This window comes from Nycticebus coucang, chromosome 4 (assembly GCF_027406575.1).
Source record: "Nycticebus coucang isolate mNycCou1 chromosome 4, mNycCou1.pri, whole genome shotgun sequence".
NCBI classification, from domain to species: domain Eukaryota; kingdom Metazoa; phylum Chordata; class Mammalia; order Primates; family Lorisidae; genus Nycticebus; species Nycticebus coucang.
In genome coordinates, this window is record NC_069783.1 from 867,724 (window position 1) to 881,913 (window position 14,190).

Consider the following 14,190-nt stretch of genomic DNA (forward strand, 5'->3'; position numbering starts at 1 on the left):
ACACAGGGATCAGAATATGGCAATCACAGCCCGTAGGGAAGGCGAAACCCAGAAGCAGTCCTGGTGTCCCCACAAAGGCAAGGCCTACAAAACGATAAATTCACATGAAATTCTAAACAATCATTACGATTTTATTTCTGAAAAACATTAATGATGTGGTAAAATGCTAATATTACGGGCTGATGTATTTTGAAAGGATATAAAGCCATAATATGGATAAAGTGTATTTATAGCAACAAGTCAGCCCTTGAGGGAGGGTGAGTCTGAATAGTGTGTTTAGTGATTTTTTTCCCTTTGTATTTAGATTCTCCAAACATAAGCAGCATTGTCATGCGTGGGAAGGTGAGAAATGGTGGGCAGTGCTCATTTACTACCTGGTAATAAAACAGCGCTGGAGCACCTATGTGGGGCTATGACACAGAACACCGGCCACAAGGGGGGCCGGGGGCTGGAGAGCAGGAGAGAGGCGGAGGTGCAGGGCAAGGGGCTTGGGGACACCCTCCAGAGTTCAGGGTGATGTGTCATTTCAGACGCCATCAGCATTGCTGGACCCCACCCTCCCACTCGGGAGAAAGGTGCTGCTGGAGTCTTTGATTTTTTAGCTCTGAAATACACACCTTAAGCTATCTCTAGATAATTCTAGATATGACTCTTCTGGCCTGAGTGTTGTACCAGATGAAAAATAAACTTTGAGTTAGCATTCTAGTCGACCCTCTCACTTTTAAAGTCTTCCCTTCCCTCCCTCCCTTCCTTCCTTCTTCTCTCCCTCCCTCCCTCCTTCTCTCCCTCCCTCCCTTCCTTCCATTTCAGGTCAGGGAGAGGACTAGGCTACATTATCTGCATTTTCAAGTCAAAATCCAAAGTCCAGGTTTCAGTTCAGTCCCTCCCCCAGGAAGGGAGCCACACACCCCCACACTGTACCTAGCAGGTGGGAACTTACCACAGTAGCAATGAGTTGACTCTGGTGCAAAAATGCTGGTAATCCACGTGGTATTAATGTCATTGTTCCCATTTTGGCTGTGACAAATGACTGTTTATAGCTTGAGAAATTTGTTTGATCCAATGATTCCTGGAAAGTCAGCAGTTGATTAAATACATAGTAATTTCAGTGTTTTGAAGACGCAGTACAGTGAAGTTTCGGTTATTTTACTGGCCAACAGAATAAGCATGTCAACAATTAAAACATCCAAATTTTTTTACACTGTTGAATATTTTACATTTTTCTACGTAAAATACTTCAGGGATCATGTATGTGAACATGATAATAAACCATAAATCATCATCCAAAACTTAAATTATTTTGATCATGAATAGTTGTTGTCGATGGTAGATGAGACCAATCAAAAATGTGTTCAATTAAATTGAACAACTAATGAATTTTTCATTCATTTCTGAAATAATATTGATTAGTGAATTTAGTCCTAAAGGACAAAAGATTGTCTACACATTATTTTCTCTCCATTGTCTGATTCCAGAAAATATATAAACTCATTCATTCATGTGCAAACTCATTCTTAAGTTCTCTAAATTTAATCTAAAATTAGTTTTAATTTAGTCTAAGAGGATTCCAAAGTGAATCCCTAAAGTTATGCCCAATTATGTATAATAAAGTTCCCTCATTACCACATTCTTATGTCAATAATGTTTCTTTTCGACTCACACCACATACTAACAGAGGGACACATGATCACTTGTAACAATTTACAGCATTATGTGAAGTGTTACCATTTCTCTAAGGAAGGCTTAGGATTTAATTAAGGTGGAAATGCATTTTTTTTGTCTGTGTTCAGATTTTCCAACTAAAAGGAACATTTTCTCATATACATTTTGTGTTTCTTGCAGGTGAGCACATTAGACTGGGTCCGAGCAGAGAGAATCTATAACCTCTGTGAGGTGTTATTTCAAGTTCACAAGGTAGGTCTCCTTTACACTTCAGATGCCTCCATGTAAATAAAACGTCCCATTGACTTTGAAGAATGAGATAATTATTTGCTCACCACAGTCTGTTGGGATAATAAAATAACATGAAAATCTTCTGGATCCCTCCAACCGTCCTGTCCAATAAGGTCATCATTTTTATCAGCCTGTTGCTGAATGGATGATTGGTTGGGGGTAAAGGGGGAGGGAGGGAGAGAGTGCGTGTTGGGTGACAGGTGCATTTTATTACTTCCGATTATAATAGCATATTCCCCAAACTTTAGTTTTCTGTTGCCGATGTTGCTGCTTTAGGTGTTGAGGTCATTTTTAGCAAATCAGATCCAAATTTGTGTCCTAAAAGCATTTCTTATTTAAGCCTTGCCTGGACTGACAAGAATAACTAATAAGAAGTCCTATTTAAGGAAGGGAAATTTTTATCCACAATAGTCATACCAAGCTTTCAGAATAATCTGATTTATTAATAGCTGCTCGATTCTAAAGTAGTTAATTCTTTGGTACAAAATCAGTTTCACCGTTTCCAGTGGGACAGCATGGACAGCAGGCTGGCTTGCGCTGTGCACTTTATTTTATTTTTTTATTGTTGGGGATTAATTGAGGGTACAAGAAACCAGGTTACAATGATTGCATTTGTTAGGCAAAGTCCCTCTTGCAATCGTGTCTTGCCCCCAAAAGGTGTGGCACACACCATGGCCCCATCCCCCTCCCTCCTTCCCTCTCTCTGCTCTTCCTTTCCCCACCCCTCCCTAATGAGGACTGTGTGGGGAGGCAGGTTGGCCAGGGAGAGCCCCACATAACGCCTGCTTTCCCCATTGCTGTGTGTCAACATGTCTGAGATAAAGATAAAGCACACATAAATGCAGGTTCTACCAAATTGCACAGAGTAAGGAAACACAGTTAAGTCATTGAGAAAGAGTCTTAGCAGACCTCAAGTTTTATAGAACATTCTTTACAACACAAAATTATACAAAGAAATTGGAATGTTGAACCTGAAAGGGTACAAGAAAGAAATGAAAATCACTCATGGTCACTAAGTGACCTAAAATCACTGCTGGCAAAGTATTCACCCCCCCAGCCTGCCCCATGGAGGGGCAGGCAAAGTATTCCCATCCATGTCTGGCTGATGAGAGATTGGCCCATGGGATGTTCTCGGCTGGGACGTGACCAAGACCTGTGAGGCACGTGTGTGAGATTTGGTCTCTGAGGTTACAGAGCACAGCCTTGTGACCACCAGTCTGTAGAGGATGAGAAACTCATGAGGCTGGCGGGGCTGCACCCCAGCCTCGATCAGATGAGTCCCCCAACCCCAGCCATAAGTACAAGAGCAGGAATCCCAGGCCTGCACAGCGGAGATCCTGCGGTGGGCTGAGAAGCAGGGATAGCGAGTGTGTTCCTGACAATAATCACGGACCACATACTCCAGGGCTGGACCAAGGTGCGCACCTTCCCAGCCTGTCTAACTGCAAGGTCTAACTACATTGAAAAATGAGAACAGCGCTCACAATTACTGTTTATCCCTGCTTTCTAGTATAGGAGAGCAGTGTGCTGCATAAAGAAACTCATTTCTGTCTTTTTCATGTAGGTTTATGCAAAATAAAATATAAAAATACATATACAAAGTAAATGTTTTAAAAATACAACTTTTAGTCTGAAAACTTGACCTTAGAGCATTATCAACACAAGTGAGAAGTTTGGAGTAAAGATTTTTGACCTAAAGTTTGGTTTGTTTCCTTGAACTAAAAATATCCTCAAAAATAATTCTCTCACCCTGTATGTAGTTGATTTATTTTAAATTTGTATCTGGAGTTTTAGGGTGCATTCCCATAATAATACCATCAAAATTATACGTTTATCTCCAATTTCTTTAAAGTTCATTTGCAATCACTTTTGCAAAACAGAAAAAAACAACAATAATAATCTTACAAACTCTGCCTCTAATTCTTTTTGTTCCGTGTACTAAATTATATATAACAAAATTTTGCAACTTAAAAAAAAGTTCATTTTACCACATATTCCCACATATTTTAGTTTGTGTTGACTCTGACAGAAAGAGGCGAAAGGCCTGATAAATTCAAATCGTGGCTCTTTATTACAAGATGTAACAAGCAGTAGTAAAAATAAAAGCATTTAGTGATCATAAAAATAAACATGACTCTGCTAGGCAGATTCATTAAAAAGTACATTGAAAGGAGATAGAATAAAATATTAACCACGGTTAATGCTCAGTGATGGCTTTGCTGCTGACGTTTGCTTTCCTTTTTCAAATCTTTCCCTGTTTTGTAATTATAATATGAGTGCATTACCTTCAAAATTATAAAGAAGAAGCCCATGTTAAAATGTGTCTCTTAGTAGTGTGTGACATGTATAGAATGTCGTTTATCAAAATTCCACAAGAGCGTGTCACAGAACCCCAGCTTCTTCTCTGCTTCACCCCGTCTGTCGGCCCACCTGCGCACAGGGCCGTGCTTTCCTCGTCCGCCGGGTTCTGCTGACACTGGCATGGCTTTGAAGGGTCATTGTATCCCAGATACATCGTTCATCAATAAACTTCAGGGCCACCTCTATTTTTATCCAGCTCATTTCCAATAAAGATTATAAAAAATAATAATAAATATACTGAAGTGATTATAGAGCCATGGAATTAGCTGGTGAGTAGCTATAGCAAATACAAAGTTAAAATAGGGTGAACAATAATAATAAATTTCTAGCATTCAATATTTTTTAAAAAAAGATTGAGTTTTGTGAGCTACATGTCCTAAAGCCTTGAAGTAGTGATCTTACAAAATGATCTCTGTTTTTTAAATTATAGCTTTGATTGTTGATAAAGACCCTTTAGCACACATGAATTTAAAAGCATCTATATGCATTTAATTCATTTTTCAAAATTAAATGTCATTATCATAAGAACTAGCACTTTTTTTTTTTTTTTTTTGTAGAGACAGAGTCTCACTTTATGGCCCACAGTAGAGTGCCGGCATCAAGAACTAGCACTTTTTAGAATAGACTTTTAAAATTTGTTTTCCTAATTACCATTTATAAACATATTCATTACTATTTAGAACAGAAATCAAATTTTGAAGGTGTTTGTTTTCTGTGGCACATTCTTCTCCCTAAAAATTACTTTTCAAAACTCTTAAAATTAAGTATTCTGCATTTCCACAGTTAACACAAAGAAAATGAGAAAATTACATTAATCAGCCTTGATTGCAATAATGAGATAAATTGTAAAGAGCCTCCAGGTAGAATATAAGAAAGGCACCATCCCACAGTGAGCAGCATCTGATATGAAAGTAAACAGATATTTCCTCTCACATAAAAATAGTTCACTTAAAATGTTCAAGAAAATTAAACTTGCTTGTAGATTTGACAGAGAATCGTGATAAAAATAGTTTCCACGGTGGCCTTGGTAAGGACTTCAGTACCTCCCTAGTTAGTCCCCTCTCAGAAATACAAGGTGGGTGAGAAGTATTCGGAAGTCTAAACTGACGGTGGGGGTGGGGGAAACCCAGGTTTGCTCACCTCAAATCCTCTTCGGTTTCACCTGCAAAGAAACGTCAGGTCTATAAAACCAGTGTATAGTGCCCCATGATCGCATTAATGTACACAGCTATGATTTAATTAAAAAACAAAAAAAAGAAACGTCAGGGCCTGTGCGCCTCCCAGGAGTCTCCCCAGTGCTTTCCAGCTATTGTTGAGGGCTGCAGTTTGCATAATTACCACAGCGAGAGTAAGAATTCCCAAATGACTTTCCTCAAGTCATGTGAAGGCAAAAATTGCACTGATCGAAGTTAAACGGACCAGCAGACTTTGTTCAGGGATGTTACAGCAGGGCAGGGAGACTGAACTCAACTCTCCAGGAGCAAAATGAGACCTGGGCGTGCAGACACACAGCTCCCCACACATCACCAGTGACAGGAAAAAAAAAAAAACACGGTTGACCCTTAAACAACATGGGCTTGAGTCACACTGGTCGCTTAAATGTAGTTTTTAATCAATATATTGGGAAAAAAAGGAAATTAGTGACAATTTGCTAAATCTCACAAATAAACCACTTACCCTAAAAATAGTGAAAAAAATTTTAAAGTTAGGCGTGTCGTGAATTCATGTGATTTACATGGTTACCAGTCTATTTTATCATTTGCTATCATCTGTTATATAAACAAATGTAATATATAAAGTTAGAATTTATCAAAACTTACACAAACCACACATGCACCAAACATAAGCAAATGTAAAGATGCAGTGTAAATAACAGCTGCATAAAATTAACAATCCACCACTGTCATGATTCTCAGCCCTCCCCTGTTCCCAGGTCAGTGAGCTCAAGTGTTGGGATATCCCTGCTTCAAGTGTGAGCTGCACACATCCACATGAGCTGTTCATCTTTCCAGGAAATTGCAGATTTCATTAAAAAGTGACCTCTGCAGTTCTCACATACTTTTCGTGATGTTTAGTGCAATGTTGTAAACCTTAAATAACACAACAGGACACACATGAACTGATGCTGGTGATGCTATTGGTGCTCCCTATAGTGATTCCAGAGTGTTCCCTCTACTGATGCTGGAGGTGCTCCCACTAGTAATCTGAAGGTGCCCCCTGGTGATGCTTGAAGCTGGCAGTGCTCTCTAGAAGCAAAGTCCTGACATCACAGGTGAAGCTGAGTTAACTGGCAAGCACGGTAGCTTGGGGTCTGCAGCTACATTTGCCGCCATTTCAGAGGGACCATCCAGGGGTCCTCAAATTTCTCAAACAGGGGGCCAGTTCACTGTCCCTCAGACTGTTGGAGGGTGGGACTATAGTTAAAAAAAAAAAAACTATGAACAAATTCCTATGCACATTGCACATATCTTATTTTGAAGTAAAAAACAAAATAGGAACAAATATAATCACACCCCCTCATGTGGCCCACAGGCTGTAGTTTGAGAACCCCTGTAACAGATAAATTTACAATATCCATAAATACAGTACGGTGCTGTAAATATATTTTCTCTTCTTTATGATTTCCTTAACCTTTTCTTTAGCTTACTTTACTGTAAGAATACAATATAAAATACATACAAAATATGTGTTAATTGACTGTTTATGTTATTAGTGGAGCTTATGGTCAACAGCAGGCTGTCACTAGTTAAGAGTGTGGGAGTCAAAAGTTATACTGATATTTTCAGCAGGGGGCAGGGGCATCCTAACCACCGAGGAGCTCAGGGGCCAGCTGTGATTTCAGTGGATGTGCGTATGCTCTGCCTATAGAAACACTTCCACAGAGATCTTTGGTTTTTAAGCTTTGATTTTTAGGTTCAGTGACTGTGAAAATAATTTGTGGATGTAAAGCCAATATTTTATTTGTGGTTTCTGACATGTAATCCAATCTATTGATTAGGTAAATGATCTGAGGAGCTCTAAAATTAAAGTGAAGTTTCTGTACAAAAGGTGTCAGCCGCATGCACCCACCACCTGTATAGACACACAGTTCACAGGCAGCAGGTGTCTGGGTGGGGCGCCAGGATAAACGCTCAGCTCTCTGGGTTGAACACCAGCAGCAGCCTGCAAAAGCCAAGTCTGAAGTCAGCAGGGCCCCTGGATCATCCGGAACTCAGCACCCACCGGAGTCCACCTTAGACATGGAAATCGTGCTTGCACCACAAGCCTATCCATAGAAAGCATATGTAAACATATTTTAAATAAAACTATTTGGGCACTGCTGAGTCCTTGTGGATTGGAGAAATGAACCTCGAACTTAAGTGTGAATGAGATGTGTCTGGCTTGTCTGTGAATCACAAGTGATTCACAATGTAGAAAATCACCTGCAAAGACCTAGCAGGTGAGCAGACTCCCACCCCTCTCTGCTGCCAGACAGGAACAAAGACAGACAGAGAAGAGACCAAGAAGAGAGAGAGATAGAGAGACAAAGAGACAGAGAGAGACAGAAAGAAAGAGAGAGACAGGGAGGCAGACAGACACTGAGGCAGGAGGGAGGCGCAGCCAGGCACCTACAGACCACACCCGTGTTTCTGCCTCCACACCATCGGCCTGGCAATGGTGATGGCTGAGAGCTCCCTTCTTTCCCTGCCTGACCTTGAGACAACCTGGCTCTACAATGGAGGCTGCTGCTTTCATGATCACAGGAGCAGTGGAGGGAGGCCAGGAGCTCCATCAGGGGGCCATGGTCGTCCAGATCTACCTGTAATTCGCAGACTGTGGTTGATTTGTACTTCCTGGTTAAATTACTCACCAGAAACTGAACAGTCATTGTTTGTTTCTTTGTTTTAACTTTGGCTTTTCAAAATATTTCTAAAATATTCGTTCCATTTTGTGAAGACCTTTGGGTTGACACGAGCAAGTCTGGAGTGACTTAGCATCCTGCCCTCCTTCAGTGCCAGCCTGAGAACAAAGTCCTATTTCAGGAAAATGTGCGTAGGAAGGCCGGGGAGAGGCTGATAGTGCTGTAGGAACTCCCCGCTGGGTGAAATGCTGTCTGTCAGCGCTGTCGGTTTTACACTAAACATGAGCATCAATGTCCGAAGATGTTTATCTTTGTCTTTAAAATTAGACTTTTAAAAAAGTTGTGGTCAGAAGTATTTTAAAAGAAAGACACAGATAATTATGAGTTGGACACAATTCATTTACAAATATTATGGCCCCATGTCCACTCCAGCTATGTCCCGAGTTTGCCTGCAGGTATGGCCAGGAGGCTGCTGGGCTAACCCCACCCCACTCCCAGTTTCCAGGGGCCCCCTGACTGGAGTGGGGGTGTTGTCCACGGTCTGGACATGGCCTTCCTTCTGATTCAGACCTATTTTCAAGCCATGCCCTGTTTCTCAGTTCTGGCTTACAGACGACTGCTGGTTACAAGCTAACTTGTATCTGGGGCTTCACAACCTTGACTTTGAGGACCAGAGGCCATATTGTTTCAGCATCATAGCAGGCCACGGGAAGAGTCACTTTTTCAACGTGGAACTTGGCAGTGAGCTGGTGGTGTGGGAGAAGTCATTCCAAAAAGCGACGTTCATGGAAGTTCACAGAACTGGGGTAAGCAGGAACTCACTCTTTTCTCATCACAGACGTCCTTGGAATGCCTAAAACCTAGTAATTAGAGTGCATCTTACATATAATAGCTTATTTCAGGAAAACACCAAGTGTTGAAAAGGTAAGCATTTTTATCTGAGTCATGATGTCAAAATGAACTTTGTGCTTGGTAGATAACACTGGCTCTTGTGTGGCAAGTGAGGCAGAGTATTGTGCATCTACATTTGCATTTAATGTGAGGAAAAGGGCTGACCAGCCTTCCAGGTAGAGACTCAACTGACACCACCCTCGAATTCCTGATCAGTGGCAAAACTTGGCAGAGGCAGCATTACGGGAGACGAAACACCCAGCTCACAAACAAATGTGTGTGGTGATGTTAGCTGGGTGTTTGCAAAATGTAAAGCACTTAATGGCCCTTCGTCTCAATCTTAATAGTTCAAAATAGCTTTCATGTCTGAATTGCTTTTCTCTTCTTGATAACAGCAAATAAATTACTCACAAATTTGAATGTATGTTGTCTGAATGGAGAGGGGAAAATGTATTATGATCCTCATTATGGTAAATAGCGGGATGATCCCTTCACACGGGAAACGCACTGCTGCTGGATATTAGAATGGCAGCAAGTCGATGAAGCAGCGTGTCACAGAGGAGGCTCCCTCCACACTGGCGTTCTGGACTCACCCCTGACCGAGCGTCCACAACTCCCAGCATGTGAACTTAGGGATTAAAGACGGACACTTATAAAAAGTGTATTTTAAATGTGAACATGCCGCTGCTGTTTATCTCTCACTCGTGTTGTCAGGACGTGTAGGGCTCCTGGGAGCGCCTAACAGCAGCAGGTGTCTATATCATGCCCAGGGACCCGCACTGGCCCCGAGGCTCATGGACACTGTGTCAACACTCCTTCCCTTTCTCACGGGGATGCAGTTTTCTCCTTGCATTGGGCTTCGTAAGCTGGAATTATGGTTGATTCCTGCTGCTTGTGTTAACCTTTATATCGAGACATCCAACCCATTTAGCCATCACAGAACGTGACCCACCAGAAGTGAAGCTACTAGCTGTAGAATCTCTCATGTCCGGGACATAATCAAACGTGTAATGACATAGAGCAACCCAGAGTTGTCATTAGGAGGCCAAGTGACAGAACGAGAGAAGAGGTGGACCCTGTGTGACACTCCTGGTAATAGCAGCCCTCCTTTAGCAGAGTAGAGAGATTCCCTGCAGCCGCCCAGACTAGGTGCCGAGGTCAGGTGGCTCTTCAGTCTGGTTTAAGGGGAAGACAACTAGGGGAAGATGTCCTGACTAGGATAACTCTGTAGCATTCACCAGGTACTCAGCTGCAGCAGAGCGAGTGCCTGGATCCTGCCAGGTTGCGAGTTCTTGGGGCATCTGAGAGAACAGGACCTCACCTGCACGGACCTTACCAGGTTCAGTGCTGCCCTTGTTCAGAAAAGGGCTGGGGTGGCAGGATGGAGCTTTAATAGTCAGACCTCTCTCCTGGAGGAGGCAGTTCATCCTGTTTAAGCACCATTGCTATTTGCACAAGAAGGGTGGAGGGACAATGCCCGCCTGGCAGAGAGAACTGAACCGGGAGGCTGAGGGGCCGCTTGACAGCACAGAAGATCTGAGGGTGGGCTGGTGGCATTCAGCAACATGCCTTACGTTCACAAATAACATCACTAACACGAGGATGTATGGAATGCCATCAGTTAATCAGCACATTTTGCAATTAACTGAGGACACTTTCCTGTGAACAAATGTTGAGACATAACGGGAACCTGACCTGATTAGTCAGAGTGCACAAACAATCTCATTCTTTGGCAGCTCAACAGCATAACGGGCCTATCAGCCACTGTCCACACCAACCTCCACAGGCATCATGAAGGGCGGTGTGGACAGTGTCACCTAACACAGAGGCGCCTCCGCCAACCCCTCCGTCTTCAGATTTCCTGATTCCTCACTCATTCCAGGGACACCAGCTCTTTTTTCTCACTTCTGTTCTTGTAGACTCTTCCTGAAAACCAGAACCAATGTTTGTTAGGAAGTCATCAAAGACAGGTGCAAACAAGCCCAAGTGAAGACACGAGTCTTTATGTAAGCAGGACATTCGGTAGCTCCCCTTTTTCCATGGTTTTGCTTTTTTTTTTTTTTTAATTAAATCATAGCTGTGTACATTAATGCAATCATGGGGCACCATACACTGGTTTTATAGACCGTTTGACACATTTTCATCACACTGGTTAATGTAGCCTTCCTGGCATTTTCTTAGTTATTGTGTTAAGACATTTACATTCCACATTTACTAAGTTTCACATGTACCCTTGTAAGATGCACGGCAGGTGTAATCCCACCAATCACCCTCCCTCTGCCCACCTCCCCCCTCCCCTTCCTTTCCCCCTTCCCCCTATTCTTAGGTTATAACTGGGTTATAGCTTTCATGTGAAAGCCATAAATTAGTTTCATAGTAGGGCTGAGTACATCGGATACTTTTTCTTCCATTCATGGTTTTGCTTTCTGTGGATTCAGCTACTGGTGGCCAATCATGGTCCAAAAATATTAAATGAAAAATTCCAGAAATAATCAATTCATGAGTTGTAAATTGTGCACCGTCTGAGCAGTGTGATGAGGCCTCTTGCCATCCTGCCCTGTCCCGCCCCGTCCTTCCCTGCCCTGCCCTGTCCCGCCCCGTCCTGCTCCGTCCTGCTCCATCCTGCCCTGTCCTGCCCTGTCCCGCCCCATCCTGCCAGGACATGGGTTGCCCCTTTGTCCAGCGTGTCCATACGTCTGTGCCGCCCACCAGCCACTCACTTTGCAGCCGTCTCATGATCAGGTCGACAATCATGGCGTTGCATCCCTGTGCTCCAGTGACCCTCACTGTCCTTGGTCACGGCCCCAAAGCACAAGAGAAGAGATGGTGGTACCTGTCCCTGCTGCTCTGTTTTCTTTTTTTTTTTTCTGTAGAGACAGAGTGTCACTTTATCGCCCTCGGTAGAGCACCGTGGCCTCACACAGCTCACAGCAACCTCCAACTCCTGGGCGTAGGCGATTCTCCTGCCTCAGCCTCCCGAGTAGCTGGGACTACAGGTGCCCACCACAACGCCCGGCTATTTTTTTGTTGCAGGTTGGCCAGGGCTGGGCTTGAACCCACCACCCTCAGGCCTGCACCCTACCCACTGAGCCACAGGCGCCGCCCTGCTGCTCTGTTTTCTATTAGGCATTGTTGTTAGACTCTTACAAGTTACACTTCCTTATGGATGTAGGATCCGACGCTATCCTCAGTTCCAGGCATCCACTGGGGGGCTTGGAACGTATTTTCAGCAGATAAGGGAGGGAATTAAAGTTTAATGTGTGGGCTGCTTTGGTTGCTCTTTCCTTTATGTCTGGTTTCTTGGGATGGTTGATGCTATTTTATGTAATAAGAGAAGTTTCCTCCAGCTCGCTCCATGGGGCTTCTCTGCCCGCTGTGCTCTGAAAGGCTCTCAGAGGAGGAGCTGGGCTGGCAGGTGCTGCCTTCCAGTGGCCAGTGGCCGCCCCCTGTCCCCAGGGTCCAGAAGGACCCTCCTCACCATCCTGGCCCCAGGGCTGCTGTTATGTGGGCATCACAGATAGCAAAATTATGAGACGGAATATTTTCAGTACAGCGTAACTAGATACGTGTGTGTACAAGGGAGAGAAGACAGAGGTGGACACCAGCTGTCCGTTTGCTTTTTCAGTTTGTAAGGAGCTGGGACAATAACCTTGAATAAGTTACTCAACCTGTCTAATTATTGGCTTATTTATTTCTAACATGATTACTATGTTACGTCTTTGAATGACATTATAAAATTTAATTAATTGACATTTATGAAGCAGTTCTCATTGAAATATGTAAAACATAATTTCCTTAAATACTTAAATTAATTTTCTAGATACATTTTTAAGAAATCTCAGCCTTGAGTTATATCTAAAAAAACTCTCACTACTGTTAATGAGAGGTTTTGTGTTACCGTGTGGAATCTGACATACAATAAAAAATATAAGTACGTCTTATTGTTTCTCCTGAACAAAAGTTATAAACCAAGAAAACGTAAGAGGAAGCCAAATGAAACATTAAACAGAGCTTAGGTTAGAACAGATTTATGGGGTCATTAAGAGGTAATTATTAGTCTTTTACCAGAAGCTCCAGTTTAATGACACAATTAAGTGTTAGATGATTTTTATTCTGTACAGAAACCTTATTGCAATTCTAATTTACCTGGTTGTTTTCAGATGTGGTTTGGCAGTGGGACTATTTTAGGTTAAAACCATCAATCTAATTGTGCGGCTTGTGCTGATTCAAAGGTTTTGTTTCCCTTAAAGACACACGAATTGCACAAATGGCTTAGGACGGTTTGTCCTTCGTAGGGACCCATCTTATCCCTCTGAGTGTTTCCCTGTCCCTGAGAGGACAGACACTGGGGGCTTCTCAATGCTGTGGAGACTCATCTAAATTCATGTTAAAATCGAGATTTTCCTTTAAGTTATTGTTCATTTGTTTAAAACCTCCCTAAAGTATGACTTTCGATGACTTCATGAATGACTCTATATTAAAGTTATTCAATGCATTCATTACAAACTTGGTTAAAGATCTAAGTTTTGTTTCTAACAAGTGTGTGGCAGCATTATGTGAACCTCTGTGAAGGCCGATGGTTACGACTGTGAATGTTCACACTCAGACATCCGCAGCCAACAGCTGCACATGACCTCCTGGTTAGGTCCCTGAGAGCGGTGTGGTAACACCCGCCTGGAGCAGTTTTATCAGTTGTGCTTGTGAGTGTGATAAACGCCAACAGGTCCTGACATGGAAAAGCAGGGTGGAGTCAGCACCCCCCGGGGAGGCTGGGTGACTCAGGGACGTCTGATGTGGGGCTCCCACTCCTGGTGGGTTTTCACACAGGAGCCATAACTCGAATTGTAGCTGCATTTATCCAACATAAATAGTTCCTGTGGAACTATTTGGAAAATGTAGGTATGAAGGGAAAAAGGAGAAAGCAATTTTTCCAAGGACAAGGTTAAGAAAATCGTATTATTTTCAGCCAACTTTTGAGAGCAAAAGAAGGGATGAATTTGCTGAAAGTCACAGGAAAATTTAATGGCAGAGGTGACAGGCAGAGGGGCAAACACCTCTATGTCTGCATCAGTTCTCTGTGGCTGCCATGGCAAACGCCCCTCGCTCTGAGAACAGAGGACACAGCTGTCGTCTTCCAGTCCTGT

At 42.9% G+C, this 14,190-nt stretch overlaps 1 protein-coding gene across 1 annotated transcript in view; it reads left to right on the forward strand.

Moving 5' to 3' along the window:
* The window catches only part of SNTG2 (syntrophin gamma 2), a 234,370-nt gene that overhangs the window by 175,862 nt on the left and 44,318 nt on the right, over positions 1 to 14,190 (forward strand). The window contains exons 13-14 of the mRNA XM_053588494.1: positions 1,843 to 1,914; positions 8,755 to 8,961. Coding sequence (XP_053444469.1) covers positions 1,843 to 1,914; positions 8,755 to 8,961 — 279 coding nt within the window. The remainder of the gene's footprint in view (positions 1 to 1,842; positions 1,915 to 8,754; positions 8,962 to 14,190) is intronic.